This window comes from Narcine bancroftii, chromosome 6, assembly GCF_036971445.1.
Source record: "Narcine bancroftii isolate sNarBan1 chromosome 6, sNarBan1.hap1, whole genome shotgun sequence".
Classification (NCBI taxonomy): Eukaryota; Metazoa; Chordata; class Chondrichthyes; order Torpediniformes; family Narcinidae; genus Narcine; species Narcine bancroftii.
The window spans coordinates 123,530,010-123,551,518 of NC_091474.1; the positions used below are offsets into that span (position 1 = coordinate 123,530,010).

A 21,509-nucleotide genomic window follows, 5' to 3' on the forward strand; every position below is an offset into this window, starting at 1 on the left:
ACAATTAATATTTTGTATATTAGTTTTGGAATTAGATTAATTTGGGGGAGGGTGGGTCACCACATTTTCAACATAATTTGTTTTTTTTAATTATGTAGCTATGTTGTAATGTTCTTAATTTTTGACATATATCTTGAATAAATATTAAAAAAAAAGGATGGGGTGAAAGTAAAGGGATTACTCCGTAGTCACCCAGCCTCTGATGTTTTAAGGAATAGGGTGGGATTATTATTGTTGTCAAGTATTGCTTTGTACTGGATACAAATATATCTGAGTGTTATAATCACATGCAAGACCCTGTGACAGAATCTTGAAGGTCTGTGGCAAATCTTTGTAACGACACGGAAATGTGTGTGCAGTTTTGGAACTTGTGGCATAAAAGGTAGATCACAAATTCAATTTGACACGTGCAATGGAAGAGAAAAGTTGGATTGCTTCAAGTACAGGGGAGATAACAGGGTGATAACAGGGTGATATGATAGAGATATTCGTGGCTAATAATTTGACAGACCAGAAACAAGTCACTAGGTATGGAGGAGAAAATATTACACTGGGGAATTTATAATTGAAATTAAAACCAGATAAACAAAGTTTCTGTTCTGGTCATCACCCTTAAAAAAGTCAAGGTCTTGGAGTATATGAGTTTATTGAATTGAAAGTGGAGATAATGAACTTAATGTAGAGAAAACTGAATTATTTCAGTAGCGCAAGTGTTAAGAATAATAATGAAGAGGTTCAAAATATGAATGGGTTTGACAAGAATAAGTGAGGACAAACTATTTAGAGTGGCACATGGGATGATAATCAGGAGACCATTAATGGTAATCTGTGGTGAGAATTTTGTTATACTGAGTAAGACTAATTGATAACCACTTCAAACAGCTGACCGAACCAGTACGTCAAATGGTCTGCTGCTACTACAAGGCTCTATAGTCCTTGGCATTAAACAGAAAAAAACAATTTGCTTATCTGGGGACAAAGAAACAGCATTAAAACCTTTAAAATTACTTCCTTCACTGGTATGATGATTTTCCAAGAACATAGTTATATGAAATCAAATGCAAATAGCTCTGTGTGTAATCAGAAACAAGAGCCCATGACTTGGTGTGAGTGTCTTTTCTCCATTTTGAATCTCGTTGTTCATGTAGGTATAATGAGAGCTGAAACATCCTTTAATGTGCAGTGTACTCACGACAGATTTCCCCTTGGCCTGTTATAATTTAGAAAGCAGCTGGTACCAAGATGATAATGTTGCTTTTTAAGACTGTAATGACAGTGCAAAACCAAATTTGCTACTGGGTTAATGAACCAACACAATGAAAACTCTCCCCAATTGCACAAACCAAATGCTTTCTCCTGAGTGTGATGCAATCAGCACGGCTGGGGTACTTATTCCTGACTCTTTCGCTGAGGAAATCAATCTATCAGCATCTATCCTAACCTAAATGAAGCTACAAACCCTCAAAGTGTTCAATCCTCAACTGGGTCCTTAGAACAGAAACAATTAGGGACAGACAGTGATGTCCATATCCTATGATGGAATTGAAAAACAACATTTAGTTTGATTAGGACATACGAATCAGAAGCACTAGACCTCTTGGCCTTCAAGTCCATTCCACCATCAAATGAAGTATGACTGATCTGTTTATAACCTTAACTCCACATTTCCACCTACCTCTGCCATAAAAATATACAAAGATTCTGCTTCCATTGGTGTTTGAAACTCACAACCCAAGGGAAAAAAGTCCCTTTTGCTTGACAATGGATTTTGTCCCATGCACTGCCAAACTGAGACCACCCACAAACTGGAGGAACAATATCTCAAGTTATGTCTGGACACCCTCCAGCCAGATGGCATTAACATCGATTTCTCTGGTTTCCATGAGGTACCCACCATAATTTGACTGACTCTTTTCCTCCTAGCCATGTCCACCTATAGCTTCTTGGCTGTTGGCCTGTACCCTTTCCCCTGTCCTTTTTTCCCTCCTCCCCTATTCAGGAGCCTGCCTGTTTTTTGCTCCTTGTCAAAGGGCTCAGGCCTGAAACAGTTATATATCTTTGCCTCTCATGGATGCTACAGGACCAGCTGAATTTCTCCAGCACTTCTGTGTACTTACTTCTTGATCTTGTATTGAGTGACCCCCGAGCTTCCCACATATCCACCCCATCAAGATCTTGTATGTTTCAACTGAATCCTCTCCTAAACGTCACCAGATACAAGCCCAGACTGTTCAACCTTTACTTCCAAGATAATCCCTCCATTCTAAGCAGCAGTCTAGTAAACATTTGAGCCATTGCCACCATGTTCATAATCCTCCTCAAGTAAGATCAACACAGGTGTCCAAAATTTGCTTTTACAGAATTCACAAATCATAAGGAAAAAATTGAGATATGGAATAAAATGCGTGTATGAAAAAATAGCATACAAATCAAAAAACATTTTTTGAACTCCTCTTGATGCACGAGCAGGTAACCTTGGCTTCACAATATGGACTGCTTTATAAGGATTCAACCCCCCACCCCACCGATGGATTCACCTGCACTGAATATCGTACTCCAGAAGGGATGAATTTGTGGTTAACATACAACATTTATTACCACTTAGTGTGCCCCATCTCCATAGAGCAGTGTTTTGGATAGCTAAGATAAAAATAGTGAAAAAATGAGATTATGCATGGAATTGATAAACTTAACCAAGGGCAAATACTGCGGTCTGAACACGCTGTTTAAACCCAACAGATATGCGTGTTATTTCATATTTCCATATGACATAGACCAGTTGGCTCATCAGTCTATACTGGCTCAGAACAATCCCATTTCGCCACTATTTTTCCCTGTAACTTATTCTCCCCACATTCCCATCAACTTCCCCCAGATTATACAATTTACCACACACAGAGGCAACTTAGTAGCCAGTTAACTTCCATCTTGCCTGTTGTTAGAATGTGGGAGGAAAACAGAGCACCTCTGGATCTGAAGCTGAATACACAGGCACACAGAGTCAGGACTGAACTCTAGTCGCTGAAGTTTTTAGGCCGCAGCTGTTGGACTCGACACTAATACTACATCACAACCTAATTATTCACATGAATGCCAGTGGAAATCTAATCTTTCAAAAATTTTGCCTGGATTAATGGTCAAGAAGAGCTTTGAAAAGAGTAAAAAGGATATTAAAGCTAGAGATGTGGAATTAAGATTTGTGTCAGATTTTGATCTAATGTCGTGGTGGAACAGTCCTGTGAATTGAATGGAGGATCCAATCCTGAGGCATGAAAGTGCACCTTCATTTACCAGTTACTCATGTTGTTCCAATTGCAAAAAGATGATTATGGTAAGTTGGGGGAATACGGTTGATGAATGAAAGGCCAATCCTTCTATTGTAGCCTGAGTCACACTTGCATTTGTAGTTTTTTGGCTTCCAATATTCACCAGGCCATTTGCAGACAACTAGGCTGAGGGCAATCTAAATCAGGTCCTAATTCTCCACTGCCACTTGTGCAGTCAGGAGAGTTATCTCATTGTTTCTGATCCTCTCTAAACAACTGGAAATATTTTAATTACCAAAATATATTCAATATATACAAACTCAATGAAATAAACTCCATCTGCTTTAACAAATCTCTTTCATCAGCAATAAAATTCAAATGCATGGAACATGCTCAATTTCCAGCAATGGCTGGTATAAAGCTGAAAAGCTCAGTCCAAACTGTATCTGACTCCTCAGTTTTACCCATTAGGAATTATCCATAGAGTGACTCCAGTAATCCATGGAAAGTTGGATGCATTCACAATCGACTGCTATCCCATCCCGTAAATGCTTGCAGCAGCGCACAAGTCAAGAACGTGCTGAGAGGTTGCCATCACGATTTGCCAAAGGCCCTATTTGGAGCCACCTGCTTTCCAAAACTTAATCATAAAAAAAGCAATAGATCATATTCGGAACTGACTTGCTGAAGTCATGACCATTCTCAACAACCTTTTTATTCTTATTGATTACTGTATCTTTGCCTTTTAACTGGAACCAGACATGTAACGAATTAATAAACATGCAAAGAAATTAAAGTTTGTTCTGGGAAGTGAGAGAACAATCTCTGAATGCTCCTTGTCATCTTCAAAACTGCATTCATGCACAATTTTTTGGACTAAACATGAACATTACCTGAAATTACTGCAATTTTGGAAGATCCATGTTCCTCTTCAGCAATGCGTTCAGCCTCTTCCATTAAAAGGATTCCAAAACCCTGACAGGGACAGAGGAGCATGAAAAGACAAGTGAAGGGAACCCAAAATCAGAACAGAGAAGACCACTCAACTGAAAATGTCCATGTCAGTTCTCTGAAAGAGAATGGCAATGTTTCAGTTCTTCCTTTCTGATAACCCTTATATTTTGTTTTACAAATATTCATCATCTTTTAATTAACGTTTTACCCTCTGGCCAGACATTGTGATAGTGAATCTATCATGCTATTTCTTCAACATAAATTAGAGAATTTCTTTCAGAGATATAGAGTAGATAGAGGTGTTTGGGAGCTTTAAAGCACAGAATTTTTGCAGGAGCTTTTGCAAGAGGCTTAGATTCATGATGGACTGTAATTTGCAAAAGGCAACAAACAGGCAGTAGCAGCTTTGTCTGGAAAAGAGCATTTACTGTCTGGAAGGTCGTGATCTTTGCAGGCAGAGAGGAGAAATAAGAGGCTTAAGAGGCTTTGGTCTTGGAAGGGGTGTGTGAGTGAGAGAGAGAGAGAGAGAGAGAGAGAGAAAGAGAGCGAGAGAGAGAGAGAAAAACAGTCCTATAGGGACAAGCTGGCAAGCTTTGGAAGATGGCCTGGTCAAAGGAGAGGACTGGCTGTCTGGTGTTTCCCTTGGAATAGGAGAAACAGAAAGGAACTCTGTGGTGACCTGAAACAAGAAAAACTCTCTCTCTGAAAACCAACAAGAACCCTTTTGAGTGGTAACCATTTACCTGTTAAGCTCCAAAGCCTGGTGAACTTTATTAATGTTAACTTCTGTGCACAGTACAAGAATTGCCTGCAACCAGTGAAATTGGACTGTGAACCAAAGAACTTTGCTGAACTAACACACACATTATACATATGTGCGTTTAGAATTAGAAGGGGGTTAAGTAGGTTAAGTGAGTCAATAGAGATAAGTTAAAATTTGATTCTATTTTCATGTTTAAAGATAATTAAAAGCAACTTTTGTTTAAGTAACCCTTTGTCGTGGTGCATATCTATTGCTGCTGGGTTTTGGGGTCCTCTGGACTTATAACAGTACCATAGAACATTACAGCACAGAAACAGGCCCTTTTCGTCTGTATCAAACAATTATCCCACCTAGACCCACTGACCTGCACCCAGTCCATATCCCTCCATCCATGTACCTGTCCAAATTTTTCTTAAATGTTAAAATTGAACTCACATTCACTACTTCATCTGACAGCTTGTTCCACACTCCCACCACTCTGTGAAGAAGTTCCCCCTCATGTTTCTCCTAAACATTTCCACCTTTCACACTTAATGCATGTCCTCTGGTGTATATCTCATCTAATCTCAGTGGAAAAACCCTGCTTCCATTTATTCTATCTATACCCTTCATGACTTTGTATACCTCCATCAGATCTCACCTCATTCTTCTGTGCTCCAGGGAATACAGTCCGAACCAGTTTAACCTTTCCCTGTAACAGTTCCTCAAGTCTCAGCAACATCTTCATAAATCTTCTCTGTACTCTTTCAGTCTTATTGATATCTTTTTGACCAAAATTGCACACAATATTCCAAATTTGGCCTGACCAATCTCTTGTACATCTTGAATATAACATCCCAACTCCTATACTCATATTGTTTGATTTATTAAGGCCAATATGCTAAAAGCTCTTTCTGACCCTATCTGCCTATTATGCCACTTTCAGGGAATTATATACCTGTATTTCCAGATCCCTCTGTCCTACTGCACTCCTCAGTGTCCACCCTTGGTTTGTCCTTCAAAATGCAACACCTCATACTTCTCTGCATTAAATTTCACCAGCCATTTTGCAACCATTTTTCCAACTGGTCCAGATCCCTCTGTAAGCTTTGAAAGACATTCTCGTGTCCACCACACCTTCAATCTTTGTGTCATCTGCAAACCTGCTAATCTATCACATTATTATACAGATCATTGATGAAAAATCCAAATAATATTGGACCCAGCACTGATACATGAAGCGCATCTCTAGTCACAGGCCCCCAGTCAGAGAGGCAATCATCCACTGCCACTCTCTGGCTTCTCACATCAAGCCAATGTCAAAGCCAATTTACTATCTCATCATAAATATTGAGCAACTGAACCTCCCATGTAGGACCTTGTCAAGGCTTTATTAAAATCCATGTAGACAACATCCACTGCCTTTCCTTCAATAGGTTTCCTGGTAACCTCCTTGAAAAACTCACAAAGATTGATAAAACACAAAGCTATGTTGACTATCTCAAATCAGTCCCTGACTATCCAAATACTTGTATCCAAAATAACTGATGTATTACTGATGCCAGACTCACAGGTCTACAACTTCAGCCTATTTCCCAGCTGGTCCAGATCCCTCTACAAGTTTTGAAAACCTTCTTCACTGTCTACAGTGCCTCCAATCTTGGTGTCATCTGCAAACTGGCTGATCTAATTTACCATATCCAGATCATTGATATAGATGACAAACAACAACAGTCCTAGCACCAATTCATGAGGAACACCACTAGTCATAGGCCTCTAATCTGAGAAGAAATCATCCACCAATATCTGGCTTCTCCCATCAAGCCATTGTCGAATCCAGTTCACTACTTCACCAGGAATACCTAGTGTCTGAACCTTCCTGACTAACCTCCCATGTTGGACCTTGTCAAAGGCCTTACTAAAGTCAGTGTATACAACATCAACAGCCTTTCCTTCAACTTTCCTGCTAACCTCCTCAAAAAACTCTATGAGATTGGTTTAACATGACCTACCACATATAAAGCCATGTTGACTATCCATAATCAGTTTTTGGCTATCTAAATAATTGTATATCCAATCTCTTAGAATACTACTGACATCAGGCTCACCAGTCTATAATTTCCAGGGTTACTTTTGGAGCCTTTTATTTAAAGCAACAGAACAACATGAGCTACCCGCCAATCCTCCAGCATCACACCCATGGCTATGGGCATTTTAAATATTTCTGCCAGAGCCCCTGCAATTTCTACTAGCCTCCCTCAAGGTCTGAGGGAATATCTCATCAGGCCCTGGGGATTTATCCACCCTTATTTTACTTTAAGAAAGCAAGCACTTCCTCCTCTTTAATCTATAAGGGATCCATGACCTCACTACTTGTTTTCATTACTTCCCACGAACTCTGTACCGGTTTCCTGAATGAATACTGATGAAATAAAAATGTTTCTGATCTCCCTCTTTTGGATCCATACAAACCTAACCACTCTGATCTTCAAGGGGACAATTTTATCCTTTATTATTTCTTTTGCTCTTAAAATACCTGTAGAAACCCTTAGGATTTTCCTTCACATTGTCTGCCAAGGCAAGGATATTAGCCCCCTTCCAGTTCAGATGCAAACCATTGTGCTGGAACTGGTCCCACTTTCCCTGGAAGAGAACCCAATGATCCAGAAACCTGAAGTCCTCCCTCTTGAACCATGTCTTTAGCCATAGGTTAAGCTGCATTATCCTTATATTTCTAACCTCTTCAGCACGTGCCACGGGTAGCATTGCTGAAATTACAACCCTGGAAGTCCTGTCCTTCAACCTAGCACCCAACTCCCTGAACTTTATTTGCAGGGCCTCCTCATCCTTCCTTCCCACATCATTGGTCCCTACATGGACCACAACATCTGGCTGCTCACCCTCCCACCTTTCACCACCTGCCCTGTTTCTTTCACAACTCACCCTCCCTCCTGAGAATGCTGTGAACTCGATCTGGAATATCTCGGACCCTGGCACCAGGGAGGTAACATACCATCTGGGATATTCAATCTCGTCTACAGAACCTCTTATCTGTCCCCTCAACTATGAAATCCCCCATCAATTCAGCTCACCTTTTCTCCTTCCCTTCTTGGCCACAGGACCAAACTCTGTGCCAGAGACTCATCTCTGGTAGATTCCCCCCCCCCCCCACCACCAACAGTATCCAAAATGGTATACGTAATTGAGGGAACAGCCACAGGGATGCCCTGCACTGCCTGTTTGATCCCTTTCCTTCTCCTGACTGTCACCCATCTACCCTCCACCTAAGTGTGATAGTGTCCCTGTAACTCCCATCTATCACCATCTCTGCTTCCCAAATAATCCAGAGTTCATTCAACTCCAGTTCCAATTCCTTAACTTGGCTTCTCAGGAGCTGCAGCTGTATGCACTTCTCACAGATGAAGTTGTCAGGGATATGGCTGACTTCCCTGACAACCCACATTCTGACTTCCATACCCACGGTCTTTGACTGGAGGAAAAAAGCTGATGTGTAAAACCTGTCCTTATCTGTATCTACCTGCTGAATCCTTTTCGTTCCTCAAATAGGGTGGCCCCTTTTTACTTCAACTCTTGCACCACCTCAGACTCTTCTTGCCGAAGCCTTACTACTCCACTCCAACCATGACCGCTGCGCTACACAGTCCCACATTTTTATAGTGATGTTTGGTCACCTGATCTCGATTGCCCAATCACTGCCATCTGCTGAGTCCCTCCCTTTCAACCCTTTTGTCTTAACCTATTGAATTCAACTGCCCAATTAACTGCTCCTCTGCCTTCAACTGTTGAACTCAATGGCCCAATTAACTGCTATCTGCTGAGTCTCTCCTTTTCAACCCAGATTTTATTCAAGATTATTTGTATACATTTTGGTTTGACCATTTAGAATTTACAGTACTTTTTATATATAGTTCCCCGCATTTCAGAGCACCATAATATTTGGGACATAACAATGGTATGTATATAAAAGTGATAATGTTTAGTACTTAGTTGCATATCCCTTCCTTGAAGTCTGTAATTCATACACATCCCCAGCTGCTGAGTATTTTCTCTGGTGATACTTCTGCAGGCCTCTACTGTAGCTATCTTCAGCTCCTGGTTGTCCTCTTAAGTTTATTCTTCAGCATATGGAAGGTACACTCAATTAGATTTAGATCAGGTGAGTGATTTGGCCATTCAAGAATTTTCCAGTTTTTAGCTTTGAAATCTCCTTTGTGCTTCAGCAGCATGTTTGGGATCATTGTCTTGCTGCAAGATGAAGCGCTGTCCAATAAGTTTGGAGGCATTTGCTTGAACTTGAGCAGATATCTCTCTACACTTCTGAATTTATTTTGATCCTGCCATCAGCAGTTACATCATCGATGAAGATAAGTGTGCCAGTATGTGTGGCAGCCATACATGCCCAGGCCATAAAACCACCATGCTTCACAGATGAGGTGGTATGCTTTGGATCTTGGGCAGTTCCTTTACACCTCCACACTTTGATCTTGTCATCTCTGATACAGGTTCATCTTGGTCTCATCAGCCCACAAGACTTTTTCCAGAATTCTGCAGGCTCTTTCAGATGCTTCTTGGCAAACTATAATCTGGCCATCCTGTTTCTGTAGCTAACTAATAGTTTGCATCTTCTGCGGACAGTAGTTATTGACACATCCACTCCTGCCTTCTGAAGAGTGTTTCTGATCTGTTGACAGATGATTGGGGGATTTTTCTTTATTATGATGAGAATTCTTCTGTTATCAATAGTGCAGGTCTTCCTTGACCTACCAGTCTCTTTGCAATAACTGAACTTCTTAATGATGTTCCAAACAGTTGATTTCAGTAATTCTAAGGTTTGGGGGTTTTTTAATTTATTTTTTCTTAAACTGGCAACCAGACTCCAAAGGTGATTAAAAGCTGAGAGGCAGGCCTCTCTCTCTCTTATTCCTGCACCAATGAGGCAATTAAACATACCCACAAATACCTGTGAAGCCAAATGTCCGAAACATTATGATGCCCTGAAATAAGGGGACTTTGTATAAAAAGCGCTGTCATTTTTACATGGTCAAACCAAATTGTAGACAAATAACCTTGAATAAACTCTGGAATGTGCATTTTAATTATGTGAATTGTTTGATTACAAATTTAAAACTATGAAGCACAGGGGCAAATAAAGGAAAAAATGTCTTTGTCCCAAACTTTATGGAGGGCTCTGTATATATCTCTCCTCCTTAACCAGATCCCCATTATCCCTTGAAAACCAAGGTTCCCTATGCCCACTAACTTTGCCTTTAATCCTGACAAGAACAAACTCTACTCTTATAATTTCACCTCTGGAGGTCTTCCACTTATCGAGCATATTGTTGCCAGAAAACATCCCATCACAATCTAAGCTTTCAAGATCCACTCCTATTTCCTCAACATTGGCCTTTTTCCAATTTAGAATCTCAACCCGAGGATCAGACCTATCCTTATCCATAATTATCTTGAAACTAATGGCATTATGATCACCTGACCCAAAGTGTTCTGCACATACTTCTGCCATTTGTCCTGTCTCATTCCCTAATAGGAGATCCAGTATTCCACTCTTTCTATTTGGTATCTCGATATATTGATTGAGAAAATTTTCCTCAACGCATTTGACCAACTCCAACTCATCTCACCCGATTGTAGTATGGGAGTCTCAGTCAATAAGTGGAAAGTTAAAATCACTATCACAACCTTGTGTTTCTTACAGCTGTCTGCTATCTCTTTGCCGATTTGCTCCTTGAATTCTCACTGACTATTTGATGGTCTATAATATAACCCCATTAGAATGGTCTTCAGCTCCACCCAGAAAGCTTCTGTGGAAGAGTCCACTACAGGTGCCCAACCTTGTATCTAGGAGTTGTTCAGAATCATTTTAAAATGAAGGTCCCTTTAAGCAAATGTAATGTTTCAAAATCACATAAAACAGGGGGGAGCAAGGTGTTAAATGAATTTAGATAAATGAAGACCATAATATCACCAGCATTTTTTTAAATTTTAAAGTAAAACTTCAAAATAAAACTTGCTCAGACCCCCCTTCCTGTTCTCTCTTACCTTCAGTGGAAAGGTTACTCTTGGCCCTGAGCATGCAGTGGGAGAGAAGCAGGTGGCGCCTGGCCCAATGCGAGAGCAATGGCAGTTTTCCTTACCCATAATCCCTTATGCAGCTGAAACCACTCTGGCAGAGTGTTTCCCGGTGTGTGGGGATTATAGGTAACGAAGATGGTTATTGCTCCCACATTGAGCCGTCGCTAGCTGCCACGGTGAATGAACTCCAGTCTTGGCAGCACTGCACCTCTGCTTCCGCATCGGGAGTTAGATTGGGGTGGAGCTGGGGGCTGTGGACGGGAGCGACAGGCAACTGACAGACAGCTGTGGTGGGGTGGGGGGGAGGGGGTTGTGGGGGATGGCCGGGAGCTAGGAGCAAGGCGGTCAGGCATTTTACTTTACCGAAGAAAGTGCTGGTTTTTGGAGGTTGCCAGTGTTTGGAATCCCAGATAAGTTAGACACCTGTATTCTGTCCTGTTTCTGGACTGCTGTGACATTTCCCTGATGAGCAATACCACTCCTCCCTCTTCATCCCTCTCATTCTATAGTGTCTGAACCCTGGAACATTGAGCTGCCAGTCTTGCCCCTCCTGCAACCAAGTTTCACTAATGGCCACAACGTCATAATTCTATGTGCCAATGCATGCTCCAAGCTCATCTGTCTTTCCTACAATTCATTTGAGAAAATTATTTCCAGCAAATACATCCCTTTGATTTCTATCTATACAGGGAGTCTTAACTTAATATTCATTTTAATTAGGATAATGTAAAATCTTACTGGAAATTTCACCATGAAAGAGTCCTAATTTCTAATTTAGTTATAGGATGCATCTATCACTGACAATTTATTGCCCATCTTTAATTTCCTCTGAGAATGTGGTTGCGAGTAGCTTTACTGACCAGTTAGTCTTTGTGAGGTACTTCTACAATGAGTCATAGAACCATACAGTACAGAAACAAGCCTTATTGTTCCAAATTTAAATGCCAACCAAACTGTCCATCAGCTCCTTCCATTTGCCTGTTTTCAGACCACATCCTTCAGACTTCCCTTTCCAAGTACCTGGCTGATACATTTTATATGTTACTATTGTACCCTCATTATACATACCCACCAGTCTGTGTGGAAAAAGGTACCTTTCTGATCCTTTAAAATCTTTCCCCTCTCACATCTGTTCCCCCTTGTTTTAGACTACCCTACCTGGGGAAAATGATGATTGATTATCTTATCTATGCCGCTCATGATTTTATAAACTTCTACAAGATTCCCCCCTATGCCCTGGAGAGAGGAGTCTTACCCCATCCAGGCTCCTTTATTGCAAGCCTATCAGTCCTGGCATCAAGCTTGTGAATCTTTTCTGCACCCTTTCCACTTAAAATCTTCCTCTTGCCAGGTAACCAGAACTGTGCAATAATATTCCAAACTGGTCACAACAGCATCTTGTACAGATGTAACATGACATCCCTTAGCCTGTGCATAATGCTCTGACCAATGAAGGCAAGCATGCCAACATCCATCTCCATTGCTGTCTACTTGTCACTTTCATGGAACTATGTACCTGTACCTCCAAGTCTCTGTATTCTACAATAGTCTCCAGAGACCAACCATCACTGTACAAGTCTTGCCCTGGTTTAACCTACAAAAGGTCAACATTTCTCAAATGTTGGAGTTAAGTTCCATCCACCATTGCTTGGTCCAATTTCGCAATACATCAGATCCTGTCGTAATCTTGGAGAACCTTCACTATCCACTGTAACACCAATTTTGATGTCATCCACAGACTTACTAACCGTATTAAATACAGTTTCCTAGAAGTCCTTAACAAGCAACAGTGAATCCCCGTGTCATTGGCGTCAATGTTGGACAACAGTGCTGGTCAACAAGCTCCAATACCTGGGCCACTGCATCCTCCTCTGCAACTGGATCCTTGACTTCCTCATCAGAAGAACACAGTATAAATTGGAAACAATGTCTCCTCCTCACTGACAATCAATACAGGCGCACCCCAAGGATGCGTGCTTCGCCCACTGTTCTACTCACTATACACCCATGACTGTGTGGCTAGTACAATACAAATGCCATTTACAAATTTGCTGATGACACCATGGTCTTCAGCAGAATCATAGATGGCGATGAGGATGGACCAGTTATTTGAGCGGTGTCACAGCAACAACCTTGCACTCAATGTTGGCAAAAACAAGAAGCTGATTGTAAACATCAGGAGGGGAAAATCAGAACAAGAACCAGTTCTCATCGAGAGGTCAGCAGTGGAAAGGGTCATGAACTTCAAGTTGCTGGCTAGCAACACCTCGGAGAATCTGTCCTGGAGTTTTCCATATAGATGCAATTAAGAAGGCGGCTCGCCATCAGCTATACTTCACAAGGAGTGTGAGGAGATTTGATATGTCACCAAAGACTTCCAAATTTCAACCGGTGTATTCTGAGTAGTTGCATTACTATCTGATATGGAAGTGCCAATGCATGAGACACAGTGGTAAACTCAGCCAGCATCATCATGGGCAGCAGTCTTTACTCCATTGAGGACATCTATAGAGGTGTTAAGAAAGTAGCCTCTATCCTCAAGAATCCTCACCACCCAAGCCATGCCATTTTCACATTGCTACCATCGGTAAGGAGGTAAAGAAACATCACACCCAGTAGCTCATGCTGTTCCATTGTTTAAAAAAGATTCCAAAAGTAAATTATAAACTAGTAAGCCTGACGTCAGTAGTAGGTAAATTATTGGAGGATGTTCTAAGAGATCAGATACACAATTATTTAGATAGCCATGGACTGATTAGAGATCGTCACATGGCTTTGTGTATGTTACTTCATGTTTAACCAATCTTAGAGTTTTTCAAGGAGGTTACAAGGAAAGTTGATGAAGAAAAGACTGTGGATGTTGTCTATACGGACTTTAGTAAGGCCTTTGACAAGGTCCCACATGGGAGGTTAGTCAGGAAGGTTCAGAAGCAAGGTATTCATGGTGAAGTAATAAACTGGATTCAACAATGGCTGGACAGGAGAAGCCAGAGAGTAGTGGTGGAAGATTTCTTCTCAGATTGGAGGCCAGTGACTAATGGTGTGCCTCAGGGATCGGTGTTGGGACTATTGTTGTTTGTCATCTATATCAATGATTTGGACGATATTGTGGTAAATTGGATCAACAAGTTTGCAGATGATTGGAGGAGTTGTGGACAGCAAAGGCGGCTTTCAAACTTTGCAGAGGGATCTGGAACAATGGGCTGAAAAATGGCGTATGTAATTTAATGCAGACAAGTGTGAGGTGTTGCATTTTGGAAGGACAAATCAAGAAAGGATATACATGGTAAATGGTAGAGCATAGGGATCTGGTAATACAGATACATAATTCCCTCAAAGTGGTGTCACAGGTGGATAGGGTTGTAAAGAGATCTTTTGACATATTGGCCTTCGTAAATTAAAGTGTTGGGATGTTGTGTTAAAGTTGTAAAAGACATTGGTGAGGTCAAATTTGGAGTATTGTGTGCAGTTTTGGTCACCTAAACAGGAATAATATCAGTAAGATAGAAAGAGTGCAGAGAAGATTTTCTAGGATGTTGTCTGGACTTCAGGAACTGAATTACAGGGAAAGGTTAAACAGGTTGGGACTTTATTCCCTGGAGATACATTTAAAATTATGAGTGGGATAGACAGAGTAAATGTAGACAGGCTTTTTCCACTGAGGGTAGATGAGATACAAACCAGAGGGCATGGTTAAGACTGAAAGGGGAAACATGATGGGAAACTTCATGAAGAAAGTAGTGGGGATGTGGAACATGCTTCCAGTTGAAGTGGTAAATGCAGGCTCAATTTTTACACTTAAAAGGAATTTGCATCCAGGAAACTTCTTTTCTTTCTTTTCTATATTTTATATAATTATACATATATTACTAGATTACTAGAAATACTAGAGCGCATCGGATGTCCCCCAAAGTTTCTCAACATGATTATCCAACTGCACGAAAACCAACAAGGTCGGGTCAGATACAGCAATGAGCTCTCTGAACCCTTCTCCATTAACAATGGCGTGAAGCAAGGCTGTGTTCTCGCACCAACCCTCTTTTCAATCTTCTTCAGCATGATGCTGAACCAAGCCATGAAAGACCCCAACAATGAAGACGCTGTTTACATCCAGTACCGCACGGATGGCAGTCTCTTCAATCTGAGGCGCCTGCAAGCTCACACCAAGACACAAGAGAAACTTGTCCGTGAACTACTCTTTGCAGATGATGCCGCTTTAGTTGCCCATTCAGAGCCAGCTCTTCAGCGCTTGACGTCCTGCTTTGCGGAAACTGCCAAAATGTTTGGCCTGGAAGTCAGCCTGAAGAAAACTGAGGTCCTCCATCAGCCAGCTCCCCACCATGACTACCAGCCCCCCCACATCTCCATCGGGCACACAAAACTCAAAACGGTCAACCAGTTTACCTATCTCGGCTGCACCATTTCATCAGATGCAAGGATCGACAATGAGATAGACAACAGACTCGCCAAGGCAAATAGCGCCTTTGGAAGACTACACAAAAGAGTCTGGAAAAACAACCAACTGAAAAACCTCACAAAGATAAGCGTATACAGAGCCGTTGTCATACCCACACTCCTGTTCGGCTCCGAATCATGGGTCCTCTACCGGCACCACCTACGGCTCCTAGAACGCTTCCACCAGCGTTGTCTCCGCTCCATCCTCAACATCCATTGGAGCGCTCACACCCCTAACGTCGAGGTACTCGAGATGGCAGAGGTCGACAGCATCGAGTCCACGCTGCTGAAGATCCAGCTGCGCTGGATGGGTCACGTCTCCAGAATGGAGGACCATCGCCTTCCCAAGATCGTATTATATGGCGAGCTCTCCACTGGCCACCGTGACAGAGGTGCACCAAAGAAAAGGTACAAGGACTGCCTAAAGAAATCTCTTGGTGCCTGCCACATTGACCACCGCCAGTGGGCTGATAACGCCTCAAACCGTGCATCTTGGCGCCTCACAGTTTGGCGGGCAGCAGCCTCCTTTGAAGAAGACCGCAGAGCCCACCTCACTGACAAAAGGCAAAGGAGGAAAAACCCAACACCCAACCCCAACCAACCAATTTTCCCTTGCAACCGCTGCAATCGTGTCTGCCTGTCCCGCATCGGACTGGTCAGCCACAAACGAGCCTGCAGCTGACGTGGACTTTTTACCCCCTCCATAAATCTTCGTCCGCGAAGCCAAGCCAAAGAAGACATATATTACACATTTTTTCTCTGTGTAATTTCTGAGTGAGTGGGAGGGATGGTATAAAGAAGAAAGGAAGGGAGGGCAAGGGTGGGGTAAAACCAGCATGTCATCATTGCAATTTTAAATTAAAATAATTAATTATTTGAAAGTTTATTAATTACATGTATGGAAAAAATGTAAATAAAGTATTTTTAAAAAGTGGAATTTGGACAGGCACATGGATGGGAGAGGTATGGAGGGCTATAGACTGGGTGCAGGTCAGTGGGACTAGGCAAAAAAAATGGTTCAGCACAGACTAGAAGAGCCAAAGAGGCCTGTTTCTGTGCTGTAATGTTCTAAGGTTCTAGGCACAAGGACAGGTTATTCAGATTTCAGATTTATTTTCAGAGTTTCTACAACCCTGAGATTCTTTTTCCTGCGGGCAATGCAGAATTAACACTTACCAGTAGTGCGAAAAAATGTACACATTGTAAACAAATAAAGAACTGTAAACAACTGACTGTGCAATACAGAGAGGAGAAAAAGTGCTCAAAAGTGAAAGTCCTTAAATGATCGAGTTTGTTGTTGAGGAGTCTGGTGGTGGAGGGTAGCAGCTGTTCCTGAACCTGGTGGCACGAGTCTTGTGGCACCTGTACCTCTTTCCACTACCCAACTTTCTCTTATTCTTCCATTAATTTATTTATATTTAAAAGTAACTTATAGCAATATTTGCATTGTTATCCTGCCACAAAACAACAAATTTTGTTTGTGACAATGATTCTGATTCCAATTCCACCTTCTGCCTCCTATCACCAAGCCAACTCATTTGATGATTCAAATTGCCAGTTCACCCTGGATCTCATACAACCTGACTTTCCAGACCAGCCTACCATGTGGGACCTTGTCAAACTATGTTTGGGTAGAGAATTCCATGGGATCCCTAGGCTGCTTTGCCCAAGAGGATTTGAGCGTTATTGCAGCTATACTCACCAATCAGTACCAACTACTTAACACATTCCTGATGTGCCCTATAGGGGAATGAGGTGGTGAATCTTAGGACAGAAGAGTTAAGTTTCTGTTTAGCGATGAGAGGTTGATGGTGGGGTATTCTGCGTTACCAGAATGGTCATGATTTGGAACACGCAAATGTTACTTATGCACATCTCCGCTCACACTTGAATATTGTTCAGATCTTGAGAAACACAAGAACTACAGATGCTGGAAGTTTGAACACACAAATGAAAAAATGGGAGTCTCAGGAGGTCCAATTCTCTCTGTGGCTGCTGCCTGATCCACCGAGTCCTTCCAGTTTCTCATTGTTTGGTCATTCAGACATGGATTGCTTCATTTGAGGTTGCAAACCATTGTCAACATTTCCTGCTTTTGAACCAAGGATGGAAGGATTGGGCCCAGCACACCATCTTGGGAATTATAGTTAGTGGAAAAACTTACCTGATTCGCAATGACTCATGGTGTCCCAAGCTCCTGGTTAGACAGTTACTAGCCTCTTTATGCAAAAGCAACTTTTGTGGAAGACCATCTGGCCTGGCACTCGGTTCTGTGGAATTCACTTTGCCCAACTTTTTTCTTACCTGATGCTGGAACTTGGATGGATCCCTTGCACTAACAGGTACCACACTGCCATATACATGGAGTTCTCGCACAATAGAGACGCCTCCCTTTAACTCTGCTCTGAAAGTTTCCTCAGAGCACTTCCGCAAGCGGAGTAATCCGATCAGAATGTCTTGTTTAGGATCTTCATATGACAGAAATGTCTCCCAGCCACCGCTTGCAACATAATCTCTTCTCACCAGTTCCACCTGAAAGAAATTAACGACGCAGAGATCAGGGTATTAAATTAATGGCTTTAAGATCCTCCCACTGAAGGTAGCAGGCTATATAATTAGGAATAATTAAGTGTCTAATGTGGCATGAAGCATCAGTGGCTGGAAAGAGAACATAGAGGCAGTCTGTCTGATCTGTCCTTTGTCCCCTTTATCAATTGCCTTCTCCTTTCTGCACCTTTTTATTTTTCTTTTCTTTCTACCACTATTGTTAAACAGCAGAACAGACACTACTTAAATCATGAGCTTCAGCTAAGCATTCACAGATTACTTATCCATAACTTGAACTGTGCCCATCAGAGGAACCTGTTTATCCCATATAATCTTGCTATTTTACAGATCTTGGCGAGATGGTTAACCTTTAAATTCAATGCAAACGAAATGAGCTTATGAAACCCGTTTAAATAATGGGCTGGAGTGGGGTGCTGAACAAACAGATGCAAGATCATGAACAGGTGGCAGATGCACGTTGAAGAAAGACGAAGTGGTTAAATTATCAATAAAACCTTCTGGCAGTTTGTAGTACAAATTCCTGATTACCTGAACTATTCCTGTTCACTGGATTTGAAGGAGATCAGACTAATTGTGCTCCCAGGAACAAATCAATTTTTCACACAGATTGATGACTGACTGGGACCACCTTGGGATCCCTGTTCAGTGGTGGGTTTTTTTTTGTCTTCGCACCTTCTCTCCAAGCTACAGCTCAACACATTTTTCCCACCAGAGTTGTGATAATCAGAAGTTAGTAAAGCAGTGAAAGATGAGCAGCAGCAGCTTAGGCAAGTCCTGCGGGACTTCAATCAGAGTTTGATGCTCCCTTTATCACCCAAGCTGCTTCCTTTCTTTCAGGGAAAAAACTGATATTCATCTGATAACCTAAAAGTTATGAAAGTGACAGAAATATAAGTGAGTGAAAGAGGAAATGTGTGGAGGTGTGGAGAGGAAGTGCCTGTTTGCTCTAACTTTCAGGAACAACTGGAAACAGACAATGGTGAAGCTTCACATAATTTCAAGCCAAGTTTATTGTCATGTGATTGCACCAATACAACCCAACAGCATTCTCCAGTACTTGGTGCATAACATACAGACACACAACCAGATACAACACACATACAACAGTATATTGTATATGAATTTATAAATTTAGACATACAGTACGGTAACAGGCCATTTCTGCCCACAAGACCGTGCCACCCAATTTATACCCAATTAACCTACACCCCTAGTATGTTTCAAACAGTGGGAGGAAACCGGAGCCCCACAGAGGGAACGTACAAACTCCTTTCAGATAGCATGAGATTTGAACCCTGGTCCCAATTGCCGGCACTGTAGAGGTGTTGCGCTCACCACTCTGCTGCTCCATATGCAGGACAAGTATTTCATCTAAATAAATAAATAAATGCTGTTTCATGAATATGAGAGTCACGTATGGTTAGTGTGAGCAGTTCCTTTGGTCATTCAATTTGCCAAAAAAAATCCCCTTTGTTTATTGGTGTTGGTCATGATGTCTGGAAACTCGAACTAATGGTATTTAGGCACACACTTGTATTAATGAAATTCAACAGCAGAGCCCATGTTGCATTTATTATATACTGTGGTCAGCACTGTAGGTAAGCTGTCCACTAAGATATCCTGCTCATGAGCAGGATTCCAATATGCCTCATAGGAGGGGCAAATCATTGCTGGCTATTGACATCGTCATGGATCTATCTGTCACTTGATTACAAATAAAAGCAATGATACAATGAATGGAACACATGATCCATATATGAGGGACAAAAGTAGAATGGAAAGGTAAACACAAGCATCAACCATTTGTGCTGAATGAATGTGTTCTTTGCTGAAGAATTTATCTAAAGTTCACGATTGATGGCAAAGTAGCTTCACACTGGTTAATCTCTGCAGCAATGAAAGCACCGCTGGATAGATGGAGATAGACTGGGCTTCTCTGGAAAGAGGAACTGCATCGCTGCATCAGCTTTCTTCACATTTTATCAGTAAAAACAAAATCACACACTTAAAAAAAGCTAAACACAAAAGGCTGATTTTCAAAATTAAATGCAATGTTAGAAAGCTGTAAGATTACACTGGACAACGAATTTTGCTTCCTGGGGGAAAAACAACCCTGGGGATTATGATACGGCAACTTCAGATTGAACACAGAGATAATTTCAGATTTGCTGTATCATATAGGAAGTTGGAGAAACACAAAATTAAATTTTATTGAATTTAGCATGTTTAATGACGCTAAATGAACTAACTTAAAAATGTTTTGCCACTAATTTTCGTTTGTATTCAGCATCTGATGCCTCTCGTGCCTGTGTCCAACAATAGTTAGCCAGCATTGATGGATTCCACTTGCCCTGATATCACTTTTCTATGGTTGCAATGTCCTGGTGAAACCTTTCACCATGTTCGTCACTGACTGCACCAAGATCAGCAGGGAAGACGTCCAAGTGCGAATACAGAAAATGCATTTTCAATGACATGTTGCACTTCGTGGTTTTGTTTGCCTGAAGTAGACTTAAATTATGACAGGAAATCACGAAAATAAGTAATGTCTAAAAAAACATACACGATAGGAAAATTTTGAGGTGGTTTTTGTGATCAGCAGCCCAAAACCCATAAAATATACCCCAAACTGTTCAGGAAGCAAAATCTTTGTTGTTCAGTGTTATCAATCTGACCACAAATTGTCTCCTCTTCCTGAAGAGCTACACCTACCTGATATGGTCGCACTTTATGGTGAATTTCCTGGATCCCAACCTCTCTTGTACGAACATCTCGACACTGAAAGTGGTAAAGCCAAATTAGGACATTTCTGATGTGCAAACAGTGGGTTCATCTGGAGAATCACCTGCCGAGTGAATTTTTACAAAGACTCACCTATATATAGTATTACTGCTTTCATTGTACTGCTCCATGTCAAGGTATGCCTCTAGGCAAGCCATTCCAATTCAGTTCACAAAGAAACTGTGTGCTGTTCAATAAAGCATCAAAAATACATTCCACCACTAAACCACCACCAATCACTCTCTCCTCACACACGTGATCTATACTGATAGAAGAGATTGTTGCCAATGACCTCAGCCCTGGGATCACTACAAAAATTCTTTAGTCTTATTAATCTACTTCAATGAAGACTTTTCCCACATCATGAGATTAAAATTGGGGATGCTCGTTGCTAACTGAGCAATCTTTATCTTTCCACATGCCTGCATACAGCAAGATCTGAACTACATTTAGGCTTGGATTGGAAACTGGCAAGTGACAGATGTGACACACAAGTCGGATCACCAAAGTCTAAACAGTTGCAATGATATTCAATGAAATGGCATTGTTGAATATTTACTATTGATATCCAATGCAAGGAGAAGATAAAATATGCAAGTAGATCAGCCATGTAAATAAGGTGGTAGCTAAAG

At 41.4% G+C, this 21,509-nt stretch overlaps 1 protein-coding gene across 5 annotated transcripts in view; it reads right to left on the reverse strand.

The window, feature by feature from the left end:
- Positions 1 to 21,509, reverse strand: part of elp3 (elongator acetyltransferase complex subunit 3) — a 147,886-nt gene that overhangs the window by 21,084 nt on the left and 105,293 nt on the right. For all 5 annotated transcript variants that reach the window (XR_011340272.1, XM_069885914.1, XM_069885912.1 and 2 more), the window contains 3 exons: positions 20,809 to 20,874; positions 17,833 to 18,060; positions 4,160 to 4,241 (listed from right to left, as the gene is read on the reverse strand). Coding sequence is in view for 4 of the 5 variants with exons in the window: in XM_069885914.1 (XP_069742015.1) it covers positions 4,160 to 4,241; positions 17,833 to 18,060; positions 20,809 to 20,874 (376 nt within the window). In the remaining variant the exon portion in view is untranslated. The remainder of the gene's footprint in view (positions 1 to 4,159; positions 4,242 to 17,832; positions 18,061 to 20,808; positions 20,875 to 21,509) is intronic.